Source organism: Entelurus aequoreus, linkage group LG01 (genome assembly GCF_033978785.1).
Source record: "Entelurus aequoreus isolate RoL-2023_Sb linkage group LG01, RoL_Eaeq_v1.1, whole genome shotgun sequence".
Classification (NCBI taxonomy): domain Eukaryota; kingdom Metazoa; phylum Chordata; class Actinopteri; order Syngnathiformes; family Syngnathidae; genus Entelurus; species Entelurus aequoreus.
In genome coordinates this window covers 2,348,920-2,365,082 of record NC_084731.1, presented here as the reverse complement: position 1 = coordinate 2,365,082, position 16,163 = coordinate 2,348,920, and the positions used below count along the sequence as shown (strand labels likewise).

At 40.2% G+C, this 16,163-nt stretch overlaps 1 protein-coding gene across 16 annotated transcripts in view; it reads left to right on the top strand.

Moving 5' to 3' along the window:
- abi2b (abl-interactor 2b) overlaps positions 1 to 16,163 on the top strand; it is a 31,885-nt gene that overhangs the window by 9,533 nt on the left and 6,189 nt on the right. Inside the window, exons 2-10 of one of the 16 annotated variants that reach the window (XM_062042606.1) lie at positions 492 to 659; positions 757 to 933; positions 3,765 to 3,782; positions 4,079 to 4,182; positions 8,407 to 8,553; positions 11,436 to 11,557; positions 11,725 to 11,916; positions 15,114 to 15,278; positions 15,552 to 15,635. In XM_062042606.1, coding sequence (XP_061898590.1) covers positions 492 to 659; positions 757 to 933; positions 3,765 to 3,782; positions 4,079 to 4,182; positions 8,407 to 8,553; positions 11,436 to 11,557; positions 11,725 to 11,916; positions 15,114 to 15,278; positions 15,552 to 15,635 — 1,177 coding nt within the window. Of the gene's footprint in view, positions 1 to 491; positions 660 to 756; positions 934 to 3,764; positions 3,783 to 4,078; positions 4,183 to 8,406; positions 8,554 to 11,432; positions 11,558 to 11,724; positions 11,917 to 15,113; positions 15,279 to 15,551; positions 15,636 to 16,163 lie in introns of all 16 variants that reach the window. The other 15 variants (XM_062042596.1, XM_062042640.1, XM_062042623.1 and 12 more) reach the window with 15 other exon arrangements.

Genomic DNA, 16,163 nt, shown 5'->3' with positions numbered 1-16,163 from the left:
TTAGCTTCCTTTGGAACACTAATTTTGGTACGCCTATCTTCCCAGCTGATCCTGAGGATCTTGCGGAATATGTACTGTACTGTGCAATCTACTAAGAAAAGTTTCCAAGCTTCCCGCTGCTGCTCTAGTTGGACTTTTTCTCCTGAAAAGCTGCCACTGTCGTCTTAATATTTGCACATTTTGTAGATTGCTGGCCACAGGTACATCTGGGATATATTAAAATATGTCCACATTGCGATCATGCTGCCTCCACTGTAGACAATACAAACAAGATCAAGATAATACTTAATTGAGGAATACTAAACAAGTAAAGTATATACAAATTATATCAAACAAACCTTTAACGAAGTGGTCACTGCACACTGGTGCTTTCTTCGAACTCTGCTCCCTTGGATTGGAGTGTGTGACACTTTTCTCATTGTCTTTTCATTAAATCTTGCACTCTTGTTTACAAGCAATTCATAAGTGACATCTCACCCTGATCCCCACAGTCTCCAGACAAGCAGCGGGCGCTGGAGGAGACCAAGAACTACACCACCCAGTCCCTGGCCAGCGTGGCATACCTGATCAACACACTGGCTAATAATGTCCTGCAGATGCTGGACATCCAGGCGTCGCAGCTACGCCGCATGGAGTCTTCTATCAACCACATTTCCCAGGTGGGCGCTTGAATTGCACAACAGGGACGGGACTCCAGCCACTTCACAAGGGTCTATTAGTATCTGAAAAGTTAAGAAGATGTGTTGATCTCCTTAGACGGTGGACATTCATAAAGAAAAAGTGGCCAGACGGGAGATAGGTATCCTCACAACAAACAAGAACACGTCACGCACACACAAGATCATCGCCCCTGCCAATCCAGAGAGGCCTGTACGCTATATCCGCAAGCCCGTTGACTACAGCATGCTGGATGACATGGGCCACGGAGTCAAGGTAAGAACCCCTGCTGCCTGCCAGCTCCCAAGGGATTAACTTGTTTGTTCGGCTAAATTAAATACAAATAATCATTCACAATCTGCAATGATAACTGAAGAAGGGAAACTATTTAATTACAAACAAACTATATATATGTATGTGTGTGTATATATATATATATATATATATATATATATATATATATATATATATATATATATATATATATATATATATATATATATATATATATACCATTGTATTCTTTTCAAAACACTATCTATTTGGGATAACATTTTTTAAGGATTACTGTATGATGAATTGTCAACACTAAACTAAAGGAAGCATCATTTCACCTGTTTAATGTGAAGTGGGTTATATTTATGCAGCGCTTTTTCGCTGACTCAAAGCGCTTCATAATCAGGAACCCATTATCTACATTTAAGCTACATGTACACCATTGTGTGTAGCTCTGGGAGCAAGGTGGGAAGTGTCTTGCCTAGGAACACAACAGCAGTGACTAAGATGACGGAGGTTAGATTCGAACCAGGAACCCTCAAGTTTCTGGCTGGCCGCTGTACCATCTAAGCCACACCGTCCCATTTTATTTGATATAAACGACAATATTTTATTTATATATATATATATGTATATATATATGTATATATATATATATGTATGTATATATATATATATATATATATATATATATATATATATATATATATATATATATATATATATATATATACACACACTACCGTTCAAAAGTTTGGGGTCACATTGAAATGTCCTTATTTTTGAAGGAAAAGCACTGTACTTTTCAATGAAGATAACTTTAAACTAGTCTTAACTTGAAAGAAATACACTCTATACATTGCTAATGTGGTAAATGACTATTCTAGCTGCAAATGTCTGGTTTTTGGTGCAATATCTACATAGGTGTATAGAGGCCCATTTCCAGCAACTATCACTCCAGTGTTCTAATGGTACAATGTGTTTGCTCATTGGCTCAGAAGGCTAATTGATGATTAGAAAACCCTTGTGCAATCATGTTCACACATCTGAAAACACTTTAGCTCGTTACAGAAGCTACAAAACTGACCTTCCTTTGAGCAGATTGAGTTTCTGGAGCATCACATTTGTGGGGTCAATTAAACGCTCAAAATGGCCAGAAAAAGAGAACTTTCATCTGAAACTCGACAGTCTATTCTTGTTCTTAGAAATGAAGGCTATTCCACAAAATTGTTTGGGTGACCCAAAACTTTTGAACGGTTGTTTGTGTGTGTGTGTATATATATATATATATATATATATATATATATATATATATATATATATATATATATATATATATATATATATATATATATATAGTATACCGGTATTAGTATAGTACTGCGATACTAACTACCGGTCACTCGTCACGTCGTGTCATTGCTGGTTTTACGAGCAGAGGAGCATGCTCGGTAGCGCGCACACACAGAGTACTTACAAGCAGACACAGTGTGTAGACAGAAAAGGGAGAACGGATGCAATTTGCCTTAAAAACTAACAATAAGGGCGAAGTTATAACACTGAAACACCCTCAGGAAGAGGTGCTTTAAGACATGGCTAGCTAGCTAGCGGCTAACGCTAGCTAGCTAGCTAGCTACTTCTAAATCACTAATCTTTGTCTCCATGGCGACAAATAAAGTACGTTCCTTACAAGTATCATCCCTGCAGGACGAGGAATAGCTAAACATGTTTCACTACACACCGTAGCTCACCGGCATCAAAATGTAAACAAACGCCATTGGTGGATCTACACCTGACATCCACTGTAATGATATCAAGTACAGGCACGTATCTAGTCGATACTACTATGATTACGTCAATACTTTTTGGCATCGCAACATCTTCGTTTTTTTTAAATGTATATTATGTTTATAAAGTCAGGAAATATGTCCCTGGACACATGAGGACTTTGAATATGACCAATGTATGATCCTGTAACTACTTGGTATCGGATTGATACCCAAATGTGTGGTATCATCCAAAACTAATGTAAAGTATCAAAGAAGAGAAGAATAAGTGATTATTACATTTTAACAGAAGTGTAGATAGAACATGTTAAAAGAAAAAGTAAGCAGATATTAACAGTAAATGAACAAGTAGATTAATAATTAATTTTCTACCCCTTGTCCTTAATAATGTGTAGAAAATAATAGGTGTATAAATGACACAATATGTTACTGCATATGTCAGCAGACTAATTAGGAGTCTTTGTTTGTTTACTTACTACTAAAAGACAAGTTGTCTAGTATGTTGACTATTTTATTTAAGGACTTTACTGCAATAAGAAACATATATTTAATGTACCCTAAGATTTTTTGTTAAAATAAAGCCAATAATGAAATTTTTTTGTGGTCCTCTTTATATTTTAGTACCGGTACCAAAATATTGGTATCGTGACAATACTAATATATATATATATATATATATATATATTTGTCAAATTACCCATTGAATTCTAATTGTTCTGATTTCCATGCGAAAAGCTTTGATAACATTATTAGCTTTGGGAAATCCTTCATTGTTAAATCTTACTAATTAATGTTTCGAGCTGCGAGTGACTGCTTGATTGTTGTTGTTGATCTAGCACATCCTCTCTAGTTCTGTCTGTTTTTTGTTTTTTTTGGGAGAAGATGATGTCACAGCACATTTTGATGAGGCTTCTGTTAGGAATTTACACAACTTGTAACTCTTGACTTACTGTTTTCTTCTGTTCTATTGCACACTAATCTGCTGATTTCTTCTCTTTTTCCTCTCTCTGCTTGCCTTTATTTATTCTTTGTAATCAACTGTAGTGGTTGCAAAGATTTAAGGTAAGCTTTTGAAAGCTAGCCCCCTCACAAGGAAGGTGTTTTGATTTCTGAAAACATTTTAGTTTTTGTGGATTGCTGTGAAAGTGTTTTTTTTTCTTTTTGTTTTTTTGAAGGAGGAGTTTGACATTTTGCAAAATTACGCATATTAGACTTGGGATTCAGCCAAAATCAAATTTGTTTGCCATGCTAAAAGGATTTTAAATGTCCAACTAATCCTTTGAACAGTGTTTCATAGTACTTGTTTGTTCTCCTGCTATCAAATATCTCAATTTCATAACACTTGTCTTTCCCTGTAGGCCAGTTCTCAGAGCATGAAAGCTGGAGGAGGCGGACTTCCTCGCACAAACCCCCCTACACAAAAGCCCCCCAGCCCACCTGTGAGCGGGAAAGGGACCCTTGGGTATGTAACCTGTTTTTCTTCAGCTACCGGTAAATGGGTTTTTTTCGTATTCGCAGCAGGAGTGTGGCCCACCTGACTTGAAACACACAGCAGAGGAGTGTATTTTGCCATGCTAATTAAGCCAAACCTTTAAAATCTGCAGGTTTTCACTAGAGGTGGGAGTCTTTGGTCACTTCACGCTTCGATTACGATTCAGGAGCTACGATGCGATTAAAAATCGATGAATTCATTTGTGTATTGATGCAGTTATACGTTTATTTTCGTTTCACTAAATTAGCGTTTATCACTCGCAACTTTAAAAAAACAATTAATTTGGAATAAGAAACAGTTAAATTAATTCCCATGTGTTTAAATTATTGAAAATGTGTGCAAAACTGGACCATAAGTGTCCAATAGCAAAAGGGCTGGTTGGATCTTTCGGCGAGGTGTCTCGCTGCAGTCAGCCATATTTTAAAACTGTCTGCATTGCTTTATTTACAATAAATATATCGATTATTGATGTTTACTAGTTGATTCTATTATCGTCCATGTCTAAATTGAGATGCAACTAAAAAATCGATTATTATTTTTTCGTTTTATACAACCTTTATTTAACCAGATAAGAAACCCATTGAGATCAAGATCTCTTTCACAAGGGTGACCTGGCCAAGAGGTCAACAGCACATGTCACAGAGCAGTTTCAGAAAAGTAATACATTGAGACATACATTTTAAAATACATAAAAGACAACTGTAAAACAATAAAGATTTACACCTTTTCAAAACACAGGCACTGTGCAAAAGTCTCTTGCTGTTTGTCCCTCAGGATAGAACGTAAGGCTCCAAATGGAAGTAGTTCAGATAGTTTCAGTTTTGTCTGCAATGCATTCCATGCCATAGGGGCAGCAATGCCAAAAGCTCTTTTGCCAAATTCAGTCCGTACATGGGGAACAGTTAAAACATACAAATTGTTAGAACGTGATGCATAACAGCTGTTTTTTCTTTGTAACAAAGTACACAAGTATGGAGGTATTAAACCTAAAAGAGCCTTATAAATGATAGTCAGCCAATGTGTGTATCTGCGTGCACTCAATGAAGATAAGTCTGACTTCATATACAGTTGACAGTGGTGGGTGAGACTACGACAGCCAGTAACAAATCTTAGTGCTGACTGAAAAACAGTGTCCAAGGACTGGAGGCATTAAGATGAAGCACTAAAATAAAGCACGTCTCCATAATCAATTACGGGCAAGATAGTCGCTGTCACCAATTTCTTTCTGACTTTAAGAGAGAAGCAGTTTTTATATTTGTAGTGTGTCTGTTTAACTGTTGAATGTGTCTCTAATCCCAGGGGCTGTTGGCTTGTGCAACTGAACAACACTGTGTTCACTCTGGTGACCTTCCTCAGCACAAGCGCTGTTTTTGTCCGTGTGTGTGTGTGGTTTTATTTTACCTTACAATTTGTATGGTGGATTTGGACGTCACTTTTAGGGGTGTGACGAAATCTTGTGTGACTTTGTGAGACTAAAAGGTGACAATATTTGTCATTTAGAGAAAAGCTTTTTCAAGGGACACGGTCAGTTTTTTGCTTCTCCAATAGTCAAAAGCCTGTTCCTGCGCAAGGGATTGGAACCGCTCATTAGGTGTGTCGCGCAAACACCAAACAGAGCTAGTCCCTGCGTTTCCCGCCTTGCCCGTGCTCGTGGCACGGCTCGCACAGCCACTTCATTTGAGTTCCTCAACCAATGCGCCTTGTGTGTCCAAGCAGGCTAAACTGTCAATCATGGACGCAAAGACGTAACAGAAAAGCACACTGGATTGCTTCCTCTGACAGTCAGCAGCCCAGAGTTAAAACTAAACAACGGAATCATTGATACACTTGACAGCTGCAATATCAAATATGCAGAAAACTCCTGTGAAGCGCCTTTAAATTGACATTGAATTATATTTACTTTAACATTTAGAGCAGGGGTCACCAACGCGGTGCCCGCGGGCACCAGGTAGCCCGTAAGGACCAGATGAGTCGCCCGCTGGCCTGTTCTAAAAATAGCTCAAATAGCAGCACTTACCAGTGAGCTGCCTCTATTTTTTAAATTTTATTTACTTACTAGCAAGCTGGTCTCGCTTTGCTGGACATGTTTAATTCTAAGAAAGACAAAACTCAAATAGAATTTGAAAATCCAACAAAAATATTTTAAAGACTTGGTCTTCACTTGTTTAAATAAATTCATTTATGTTTTTACTTTGCTTCTTAAGACTTTCAGAAAGACAATTTTAGAGAAAAAATACAACCTTAAAAATGATTTTAGGATTTTTAAACACATATACCTTTTTACCTTTTAAATTCCTTCCTCTTCTTTCCTGACAATTTAAATCAATGTTCAAGTAAATTTATTTGTTTTATTGTAAAGAATAATAAATACATTTTAATTTAATTCTTCATTTTAGCTTCTGTTTTTTCAACAAAGAATATTTGTGAAATATTTCTTCAAACTTACTATGATTAAAATTCAAAAAACATATTCTGGCAATTCTAGAAAATCTGTAGAATCAAATTTAAATCTTATTTCAAAGTCTTTTGAATTTCTTTTAAAATGTTTGTTCTGGAAAATCTAGAAGAAATACTGATTTGTCTTTTTTAGAAATACCGGTATAGCTTGGTCCAATTTGTTATATATTCTAACAAAGCGCAGATTGGATTTTAATCTATTCAAAACATGTCATCAAAATTCTAAAATTAATCTTAATCAGGAAAAAATACTAATGATGTTCCATAAATTATTTTTTTTATTTTTTCAAAAAGATTCGAATTAGCTAGTTTTTCTCTTCTTTTTTTCCGTTGAATTTTGAATTTTAAAGAGTCGAAATTGAAGATAAACTATGTTTCAAAATTTAATTTTCATTTTTTTCGTGTTTTCTCTTTTATAAAAATGTTAGTGGCTAGCTAGTTAAAATGGGATATTGTGATTTCACAAGACTGTCTTAGAAGTGATCATTTGAAAATGTTCAATTTGAAAAATGTGCACTTAGAGAAAATATAAAAATAAAGTGTTGCATATTGATATTTATCTGTTTCTATATATATTTGTTGTGAGAAATCATTAAGATGATCAGTGTTTCCACAAAGATAAATATCATTAATTATTAATAATAACATAGAGTTAAAGGTAAATTGAGCAAATTGGCTATTTCTGGCAATTTATTTAAGTGTGTATCAAACTGGTAGCCCTTCGCATTAATCAGTACCCAAGAAGTAGCTCTTGGTTTCAAAAAGGTTGGTGACCCCTGATTTAGAGTATCTCTTGTTTTTTGGTTCTCGTTAACCCGATATCGCGTATCGTCACACCCCTAGTCACCGTGTCCCGTCCCCCTAGTGACTTTCCCAGCTGTGGTGTTTGTGTATGTGTTCTCTGCAAGCAGCATGTAATCACAGCTACACCTCCATAATGGATCCCCTCTCACAGTCTTTGGCTAAAGACTGTCATCTTATTTTTAGTTACATTTTTTTCAACTTGCTCTTAGTTTTGTTTGACCCAGCTTGCCCCCACTTGGCTGCCTCATGTTTCTCACAGCACCATTTTGCCATGACAACCATGCTCAACCTTGGTGATCGGTTGTCTTGTACATGCTAGCACATGAAGCCCAGGTCTAGTGTCTATTAAGTTTTGTCCCACTTAAAATATCAAGGTTAGCCACTGTATGTTTGTTTTTGAGGGTTTTTTTCTGTGCTGTGTAGACTCGAAAATTATGTTTTCAATATCATTGAAATAAGTGGTGGATTGCACCAGTGTAGACCAGCTGCAGTCCAGTAATGCTTTTTCTATGGCAATTTCCAGAGCCTTCTTCTAATTGAAGAAAGGCTTTCAGTTGATGAGAAGTCTGTTGGCACCATCTGCTGGATTGTGTGCATAAATCTCTACACATCGACTTATGAGATGTCTTTTTCGGCTATTTTCTCCTTCGGAAAGGCTATACTTAGTGTTTATGTGTCTTTTTAGCTGATCGGCATCATTAGCATCGGAGTGAATAGCTTTAGCCTAAATGTGTTCCAGGCAGGAGAGTCCTGCATTGGCTTCGCCTGGCTGTCGCCTGGCTGTCGCCACCTGTGGATTCGCCCGAGCCAGCCCCAACATTCCACCTTTTTTTTTTTTTAAGTTTGCACTTGTTTGTTTCCTGCTCTCCCCCTTCCCTTCTCCTACAATTCTCTGTGGATGCCCCCTCCCCTCAACTCCTGACCCTCTCACAGGCGGCACTCACCATATAGGACACTTGAACCGGTGCGTCCTCCTGTTGTCCCTAACGACTACGTCTCAAGCCCGACGCGCAACATGGCGCATCCCCTGCAGAGCCCAGCACGCAATGCATCTGTTAATCAGAGGAACCGCACGTACAGGTACCCCTCTCCTTCCCAGCATGCCTCACTTATACTCCTGAACAAAACCCTTAGGCCGGGGTAATCTACAAGTCATCACATTTTGTGCTGGTGAACTTTTATTAGATTGTAAACAGAGCATCAAAATGCAAAAAGTAAGAAACAGGAGGAGAGAAAAAAGAAACTTCTATGCACTTTATTGAAAACTTCATTTAAAGTAAGCAGATAAATGTATATGACCATCATCTTAAAACAAATCCAAGTCTTGTCCTGTTCTGTAAAACATCCACACTGTCATGACTTCCTGATTACCGTATTTTTCGGAGTATAAGTCGCTCCGGGGTATAAGTCGCACCGGCCGAAAATGCATAATAAAGAAGGAAAAAAACATATATAAGTCGCACTGGAGTATAAGTCGCATTTTTTGGGAAAATTTATTTGATAAAAGCCAACACCAAGAATAGACATTTGAAAGGCAATTTCAAATAAATAAAGAATAGTGAACTACAGGCTGAATAAGTGTACGTTATATGAGGCATAAATAACCAACTGAGAACGTGCCTGGTATGTTAACGTAACATATTATGGTAAGAGTCATTCAAATAACTATAACATATAGAACATGCTCTACGTTTACCAAACAATCTGTCACTCCGAATCGCTAAATCCCATGAAATCTTATACGTCTAGTCTCTTACGTGAATGAGATTAATATTATTTGATATTTTACGCTAATGTGTTAATCATTTCACACATAAGTCGCTCCTGAGTATAAGTCGCACCCCCGGCCAAACTATGAAAAAAACTGAGACTTATAGTCTGAAAAATACGGTACTAGGCAACAAAGATTGGTATTTTGCACAAGCAAGACCCCTTGCTGCCGTGGTTGGACACAGTAAGACAGTGACTTTTAATTTTTACCGGACAACAAATGGCTCCTGCTTAGCTGTGAAACCGGTTGATCCCCCACCCAAATCAAGGCCCTCAGCTGACTGCAGCCCAATAACCTAACATAAGATGACATCTACGAGCGTAGGGTTTCAAGATGGAGCTTCACTTGTGCAGTCATGTTGCAGAAAGCATCTGTCTTGCCTGAGGGCCCCACACTGCAAAAAGTCTGTGTTCAAAAACAAGGAAAAAAATAAAAAATTAGGAGTATTTTATTTGAACTAAGCAAAATTATCTGCCAATAGAACAAGAAAATCCGGCTTGTCAAGACTTTCCAAAACAAGTAAAATTAGCTAACCTCAATGAACCCAAAAATACCTTAAAATAAGTATATTCTCACTATCAACAAGTGCACTTTTCTTGGTAGAAAAAAATGAGTCCTTTTTTGCTCGATATGTTGAAAAATATTCTTAAATCAATGCGCTCGGCATCATGATTTTTTTTTTCATGCTTGAAGTAAGAAATTATTACTTTTAAAAAAAGTAGTTTTATACTTGTGAGTGTTGATGACACAGCTTTGCAACAGTTGATATTCTAGTTTCAAGCATGTTTTACTCAATATAGGTCATCAAATCTCAGCAACAAGCTGTAATATCTTACTGAGATCATTTAGGACCAAAACCCTTAAAACAAGTAAAAGACTCTAACATAAAATCTGCTTAGTGAGAAGAATTATCTTATCAGACAGAAACTAAGCAAATATCACCCTTATTTGAGATATTTCATCTTACTTAGGTTTGATCTTTTGCAGTGCAGTCTGTTTTGATATATTTTCTTTCTATCCTGTTTGTAATGCCAAACATGTTTTAGTATGTTAAACAATGTCCTCAGACTAGACTAAGCTGACGATGACAGAGAAGTGACCTTGTTTATCGCACGTCGATATATACAAGGCTCTGGACAGATAACGGTGATGATGTCAAAAACCAGTTCCCTACCAACACAATATCCTTGAGCTTTTTGGAACTGTTTGGACTGCGTATGTGTTTGATGGCCTTTTATCTAGTTTTATGACCTTGTTTAAGCCACACTAACATTCGATACTGGCGTCTCTCAGCAGGAAAACGCTGCACAATCTTTACATAGCAAGCCGAAATCTGGTGCACAACCTGTAGCTCTATAAAGCCTTTGCCGTCCTGACAGTGTGAATGTGACAAATGATCTTAAACTTGTGATCACCTGAAGCCCAGATGTCGACTCTGCATCATTTTTTTCCTGCTCGTGGTTTTTTTGTTCACATTTTGATGCTCTACTTACCATCTGGTATAAAGAGTTTTGTTCAAGAGTGTAGGTCTACAACGCAGCTATTGTTCCTCTACCTCCTCCCCTTTCGTCTTCTATCTTGCACTTAAACTTGACCTGCCACTGAACAATCCTTATTTGGAGTTATCACTTAACTGTCTCCTATTAATTCCTAACCCGGTGAATGCCCAGACTGGTACAGTCTACACAGAAATAAGGGCCATGGAAGACACTAGTAATGTTGATCATAGTCGCCGTAATAACTTGTCCCACTGGACAAAACTACTATCATCAAAGTTTGTCCATATGTTCCACCTAATACAGAACAGATTCCAAACCAGCCTTCGCTTTTGAATATTTTGAGAGCCAAAACGGATCAGGTAGCTTATATGCTGCTTAGCGTCCATCCTCTTCATCTCACTTCACCTCTGCTTCCTGCCCATCATGTATTGTCTGTGTATGGTCGCCTTGCCATGTGTCTTTGTCAGGGGCTCTGTATCATTTCAGAACTACAACAGCCGACACACAATGCTGAAAAGATGGCAGCACATTCAGTGTGTTTCTCTGAGATGTTTGGTGTGGAACCTAGTAATGCACCAAAAAGACAAACTGACACTGCTTCAATGAGTCAAGCAGAAGTTGGACTGTGGCGGGTGGGAGGGTGAATGTTACGCATGTACGTGCTGACCTGTTTGCTAACCCACCATCAGCAGTGGCAGCAGCGGAGGCAGCCATCCTAGCAGCAGTCGCAGCAGCAGCCGGGAGAACAGTGGCAGCGGCAGCGTGGGAGTGCCGATAGCTGTGCCCACCCCAGCCCCGCCTACCGCCTTTCCAGGTACTACTGATGTTTGTTTCTAAACGTTATGCTTCTGCTCACTCTTGGTACTAAAAGGTAGAACAGCTGCGAATGATCCCGGAGTATTGTAGAACTTTCCCCCTCTCCCTCACTTTTCTTTTCTCCTCTTCTTTCTTTCCCTCGCCTTTTTCCCCACACTCCCTCAGCCCCTCCTGCCCCATCCAACACACCTAAGCAAACACCCGACGCGACCCCCATGCCCCTTGTTTGTGACGGCCCCCATCAGGCCTCTAACTCGCCTGTTGAGATCCCGCATGTACCCCCACCCCCTCCCCAGCTCCCCAATTCTACAGCCCCCACTGGCACAGGAACCGCCCCTTGTGGCAACCCTGCACAATGTGAGTAAGTCGAGAAAAACCCAGCCACTCATCTGCTCATCTCGGACTGGTTTTGTGCTCCATATGCAGACATGTGAGCTCCACATTTGACCAGAATGTTCATGTTTTTATTTGTAGAAGCTGTGTGGAATATTGCATGCATGGATAATGGCGCCACTGTCGCCATAATCCTACTGCTTATTTTCATCCTTCAGTTATTGTCACCTGTTTTGTCATTAGGGGTGGGCGATACTGCAAATTCTAGTATCAATGCGATACTAAGCCAACATTGCCAATACCAATTATTTTGTACTCAGCCGTTTACGTTTTGAGGTACAAACGCGCACTCTAAAATTAAGAAAAAACACAATTTTGGTTCCTAAATGCAAGACTGGCTCTAAGGGTGTAACGGTACACAAAAATTTCGGTTCGGTACATACCTCGGTTTAGAGGTCACGGTTCGGTTCATTTTTGGTACAGTAAGAAAACAAGAAAATATAATTTTTTTGGTTATTTATTTACCAAATTTTCAAAATCTTCCACCAAAAATATTTTTCTTAGAGGAATATTTGATGTGAGGTAATGGGAACCTTGGATAGGTCAATAATTCATAATATTGATTTTGATTCAATATTATGTTTTGAGCAATGACAGTTTGAAAGAAAAAAAAACAGCTTTGTTTTATTAGTCAACATTGCAACTTTTTCTAAATTACATTTAACCTTTAAGCTTTTTTATTTCACTTTTGTTATGTTTTTGTTTATTTTAATAGTATTTTTAGAATGTGCCGTGGGCCTTTAAAACATTAGCTGTGGGCCGCAAATGGCCTCCGGGGCACACTTTTGACACCCCTGCTATAGATAATAAAACATTAAATGTGATAAATCTATGGATAAAAAGCAGAGCCTGGCGACGCATGCGCGTTTATCATAACTCTCTCTCTCTCTCTGTCTCTGCCCCTCCCTCACCAATGCTGCTGCACGCACAATTTGTTTTGTTTTTAACCCCTTCTTAACCCTGAACGTACATTGAAAATACACGCAACCCTAACTCAAAGTGCCGGACATTCGAGGCATTTAAGAAACTCCGCCCTGACAGCTCCGCAAAAGAGGTGAAAAGAGGGCGTATGGTCAGTCTATCCTAGCCCGTTAGCTGCTAGCATGCCGTGTGTTGTGCCTCGGTGTTTACACAACGTGCGGTACGCTACTTAATATGTCCGTGTGCAAACTCGTTTGGTACACCTCCAAACCGAACCGAAACCCCCATACCGAAACGGTTCAATGCAAATACACGTACCGTTACACCCTTTAACTGGCTCAATATCTGGTTATAGCATGTGCATGCCATGTAGAAATACACTGTGCTCAATATTGGCTGTACTTATCTGAACCGCTCGTATTATAACATTTACATGGACGTTCAAGGAGGTGGTAGTTTGTTACAGCACAACAGTGGCCACTGTCAGCTGTAACTACGCCAAAACATCAACAAACTCTACTTTCTTCTCCGCGCACACAGTCAGGACCAGGGCTCATGTTATGTTCACAGCCTCTCAGACAGTTGGAAATGACCAAATCCTGCGACCCCGAGAGGGACAAGCGGTAGAAGATGGATGGATTTACACTGCACACATTTTATCACTGCATTTTAGGTCCTTCATGTGTTGTGTGTACAGTATGAGTGACGTAAGTGTTGAATTAGCTATGCTTTTAGATGTAGTTTCCGACTTACACTAGAACTACTTTCATCAGTCTTAGTGCAAAACTCATTTGTAGCTCCAAGAACACCTGTATAATCAGAATAAATCACACAAGACAAATATTTTAGGCGTACAAATGTTTTATTTACATGCATATTTGTAAGCAATTTATCAATGTATACAGTAAATACACCAATATAAAAACTAATTCCATCCATCCATCCATCTTCTTCCGCTTATCCGAGGTCGGGTCACGGGGGCAGCAGCCTAAGCAGGGAAGCCCATACTTTCCTCTCCCCAGCCACTTGGTCCAGCTCCTCCCGGGGGATCCCGAGGCGTTCCCAGGCCAGCCGGGAGAATTAGTCTTCCCAACGTGTCCTGGGTCTTCCCTGTGGCCTCCAACCAGTCGGACGTGCCCTAAACACCTCCCTAGGGAGGCGTTCGGGTGGCATCCCGAGCAGATGCCCGAACCACCTCATCGGGCTCCTCTCCATGTGTAGGAGCAGCGGCTTTACTTTGAGCTCCTCCCGGATGGCAGACCTTCTCACCCTATCTCTAAGGGAGAGACCCGCCACCCGAAGGAGGAAACTCATTTGGGCCGCTTGTACCCGTGATCTTGTCCTTTCGGTCATACCCCAAAGCTCATGACCATAGGTGAGGATGGAAACGTAGCTCGACCGGTAAATTGAGAGCTTTGCCTTCCGGCTCAGCTCCTTCTTCACCACAACTGATCGATACAGCGTCCGCATTACTGAAGACGCCGCACCGATCCGCCTGTCGATATCACAATCCACTCTTCCCTCACTCGTGAACAAGACTCCGAGGTACTCCTCCCCAACCCGCAGATGGCACTCCACCCTTTTCCGGGCGAGAACCATGGACTCGGACTTGGAGGTGCTGATTCACATCCCAGTGGCTTCACACTCGGCTGCGAACCGATCCAGTGAGAGCTGAAGATCCTGGCCAGATGAAGCCATCAGGACCACATCATCTGCAAAAAGCAGAGACCTAATCCTGCAGCCACCAAACCAGATCCCCTGAGCACCCTGACTGCACCTAGAAATTATGTCCATAAAAGTTACGAACAGAATGGGTGACAAAGGGCAGCCTTGGCGGAGTCCAACCCTCACTGGAAACTGGTCCGACTTGCTGCCGGCAATGCGGACCAAGTTCTGACACTGATCGGACAGGGAGCGGACCGCCACAATCTAATTATTGTTACTTATTCACTGACTTTGTGTGACAATATGAACAAAAAGTAAACATGGACGTCAACTTCAAATTTTTGATCTCATCATGATGGCATCAATCCAATATTGATTCCAGTCTGCCCACCCCTACTTGCCATGGTGGTTTATTGCGCATGAGCATTAGAATTCAGCCATTTTGCGCTTGTGTTCACCTCCATTGCTGTTCTTTTCTTGTTTGTTTATATTTGCAAAGTCCAGATGAGCTCAAAGTCCCTGCAAGGAAGTGCTCTGAGTTTGCTCTGCTGCCTCCTGGTGGCATCTCCTTGCAGGTGCGCCTCAGTTTTACAGCATGAACCGCACGGTGCAGCCGCCTCAGAACGCCCATGTGGGGGGATCACTGCCTTACCGTCGGCCCTCATCTGTCACTGGCCAGCCCAACATGGCACCCAACCAGAACCAGCTCAATGGGGGGCCACACTTTGCCCAGAACCAAGGTATGACATGTATTCTTCATGTAATATTTACTATATTATCAATTTTGAGGTTTTATTTTTGGTTCTAATGGGTTCCAGCCTCTGTCAAAAAAGTCAATCTCTTTTATTTGTGCTCATCCACCCGCCATCATGAACAGCACAATGTGTCCTACTGGCCTCCATTCCTTTGTTTTTAGAAAATGAAACCGTTGGTTCTAGTGAGAATACAACTTTTGTGCTTTAGCACGCTCAGCCCCCTCCATCTCTGTATCAACATTGTTTTGGCACTTGCAGGCCCACTTGCGCCCCCTCCCCCTTCCATGCAGATCACCCCCCAGCTCCCCCTGATGGGCTTTGTGGCCCGGGTTCAGGAGACCAGTAAGTGGTTTTAGCTCCTTCTGCATGGCTGCCATGTTTACACGTCGTCCTCCTCGCATCAAGTTAGGATGTCTTCTACAATCCAAAGCCAAGTTCTCCTAAACAACTAACATTTCAGTCAGACTTATTTTGTCATTTCTTTTAACATTATTTGTCCCAGAACACAAAAGAGGATTAAAGGTTGTTGTTGTTGCAGCAGTGAAGACCAAAGCATGCTCGTGTCATTAGTCAAATGTTACATTTTCATTCCCTGCATGGTCTTCTAGGTCAGTGATTCTCAAACTGCTCCATCTAGTATAAGGACACTGCTTCATTGTCCTATATTCAAACACACTGTTACTGTTCAAACTGTGTTGTGTAATGCTACAGTGGGCATAAGCATTCAATACACATGTTAAATAATACCTCTGCCTTGTTTTTAGTGATTACTTAGGGCTACTATTAGGGGTGTAACGGTACACAAAAATGTCGGTTCGGTACGTACCTCGGTTTAGAGGTCACGGTTCGGTTAATTTCCGGTACAGTAAG